We start from the raw sequence: 2,599 nt of genomic DNA, 5'->3' as shown, positions 1-2,599 counted from the left end.
TTCTGCTGTTGGAAGAGCTGCCTGTCCGCCCAACTCTGGGGAGTGTAACGAAGGGACCTCCTAATTGTCCCTGACACGGCACTCTGCAGCCCCGGGCAAAGACCTGGCTGCTGGGGCAGGATTCAGTTTCAAGGCAGAGGAAATGATGTGCGGGGGGGTGGGGGGCGGGAACGGCTGAAACCCAACTCCTTGCCGTTCCTAAGCAGATTAATGTCTTGATTACGGGAAGAGAAAAAGGAAAAATCTATGAAATGTCGTTTAAAAAGGATGGTCAGAGAGTTGATGACCAGCTTCCAGAGCAGGGTGTAGCAGGAGGGAGCCAGACCTTGCAGAGCAGGGTTTCGAGCAGCAACAGCAACATTCGGGAGTTCTAGTGGAGGGGAGAGGGATGCAGTAGTTCAGTGTGCAGGATGGGGAGAAGAGAGACTGCCTTCCCTGAATTCCCTGTAGGCTCCATGGACAGCATCAGCCTATTAGAGCTGCCTGGGTGGCTGCTAGTGAGACCCCTATGTGCCTGGCATACGCTGTCAGGGAGGATGAGGGGATAAAAAATGGGAGCTAGTGATGATGTGGCTGAGTGAGGCATTAGCTGGGTTTTTATGTGCCCTCTCTTGCTCAAGTAGGAAAGTCAGCTACTGGGGCTTGCAGGCCTTCCCCAGATTTGGGAGGTTTGAGGCTCAAGGGGATCACAAAGTGGGAATGGGAAGAGTCAAGACAACAACCAAGACTTTGGGGAGAAGGGCCAGGCTGGGAGGAACTCCAGCGAGCTGGGACTGGTCCTCAGGTGCCATAAACAAGTATCTGAGAGCTGGGGCTGTGGGCTAGGGAAATAGAGACTTTTTTGACTATAGGTAACCTGGATTGCCTCAAACCAAGACTTTTCAGAACTTCTGGGTCCTTTACGAGTGCGGAGGGATCAGTAGGTGGGAGGGGAGGCTGGAGGGGCGGCATGATGACGGTTATGCTGCTGATGGGGTTGTTCCTGGGGTGAACAGGACTCTCAATAAAGCTGAGAAAGTGAGAAGATGGGGATTTCTCTCGTGCTGTTGCAGGTTGTTTGACTTGGACCCTGACCTGTTGCCCCTTTTCCAGTACAACTGCAAGCAGTTTGCCAGCCCTCAGGAGTGCCTGTCTGCCCCCGAGTTCCTGGATCACATCAGGAAGGTGAGAGAGGGGCTGTGGCACGGCTGGAGGGCAGCCTTTGCGGAGGAGGAAGCCCTTAGGCAATGGCTTGGGACCGTGGTCTGTCTGACTGGGGAAGGCCCCTCCTGAGATGGTAACTGCACGGCGTTACTCATGCTAGCAGAAGGTACTTCTGCCACGGCAAAGTGCCCTGCAGTGATGGGGAGGGGATGAGGATGTGGGTTGTAGTGGGTAAGAAGCACAGTACTGATTTCCATGCCCTCATCTGAGAGTGGATTGTCTCTTGTGAAAGTTGGAAGCCCCCTTCTTCTACCATGGAAGTGCCTCAGTGAGCTCCCTTCTGTCCAGACGAGGACTGAAGCCCTCTGCTTGGCCAGATGCTGACCAGGAGGTGGCACAGAGCCGGGCAGTGGGCCAGGCTCCCGTGGACCCACTACTGTGGAGAGGCTGTTGGTGTGGCTGTGGAGCCAGAAGGCGCACAGCATCTCTTGGATATCCTCTGCGGGAGTGCTGCGGTACGCATTCGCATCCCTCCGAAATAAGGCGAGAAGCAATGTTGATGTCAGCTGGAGGAGCTCATGCATGCACAGAATTACACCTGGTGCAGCAGAGACCCTTTGCTGAGCCCTGAAGAGCGGCCACATCGGGGCAGAGCATAGCCTTGGCTTGCAGATGCCTTCATAAACTGTCTGGCTCCATATTTAAACCAGTTTGGTGTCCCACTTGCCTGTCTTTATTCCTCATAAGAGGCTGGTTCAGGGCAGCACTCATCTGATAGCTGCAAGCTTTTTGTTATTTTCCAGCCTCTGTTTATTGGCAAAGTTAAATCCATTTTTACTTCTGCTGTTACTGCCTTGAGCTGAAATAGCTCTTTGCTCTTCTTGGAGATAATTTCCCTGTTGAAATTATAAAGCATGGTTCTATAACCTCTTGGCTTTGCGAAGCTAACCATTCCCTAACTTTAATCTCTTCTTCTAATTTGATGTGTCTGTTCCCTTCATCCCTCATTAACCCTTCTCTGTCCTGTTTCTGTTTGACTCTTCGTGCTCCTGGGAGACCATGGTGGTATGTGCTTGTAGTGGGTTAACGCTGGCTGGCCGCCAGGTGCCCACCAAAGCCACTCTGTCACTCTGCTCCTCAACTGGACAGGGGAGAGAAAATATAACAAAAGGCTTGTGGGTCGAGATAGGGACAGGGAGATCACTCAGCAGTTACTGTCATGGGCAAAACAGACTCAACTTGGGGAAATGAGTTTAATTTATTACCAATCAAATCAGAGTAGGATAATGAGAAATAAAACCAAGTCCTAAAAACACCTTCCCTCTCCCTCACCTCTCCTTTCTTCCCAGGCTTAACCTTACTCCTGATTTTCTCTGCCTCCTCCCCCTGAGCAGAGCAGGGGGATGGAGAATGGGCGCTGTGGTCAGTGCCTCACATGTTATTTCTGCCGCTCCTT

General features: G+C 52.2%; 1 protein-coding gene across 1 annotated transcript in view; it reads left to right on the top strand.

Moving 5' to 3' along the window:
* Positions 1–876: 876 nt before the first annotated feature.
* NGB (neuroglobin) overlaps positions 877–2,599 on the top strand; it is a gene marked incomplete at its 5' end in the record, with an annotated part of 4,193 nt that continues 2,470 nt past the window's right edge. The window contains one exon of the mRNA XM_009705159.1: positions 877–1,164. Within this exon, the coding sequence (XP_009703461.1) occupies positions 877–1,164 (288 nt within the window). The remainder of the gene's footprint in view (positions 1,165–2,599) is intronic.

This window comes from Cariama cristata, unplaced genomic scaffold (genome assembly GCF_000690535.1).
Source record: "Cariama cristata isolate BGI_N322 unplaced genomic scaffold, ASM69053v1 scaffold6430, whole genome shotgun sequence".
NCBI classification, from domain to species: Eukaryota; Metazoa; Chordata; class Aves; order Cariamiformes; family Cariamidae; genus Cariama; species Cariama cristata.
The sequence above is the reverse complement of the archived record's forward strand: the minus strand, read 5'-3'. Positions and strand labels throughout refer to the sequence as shown.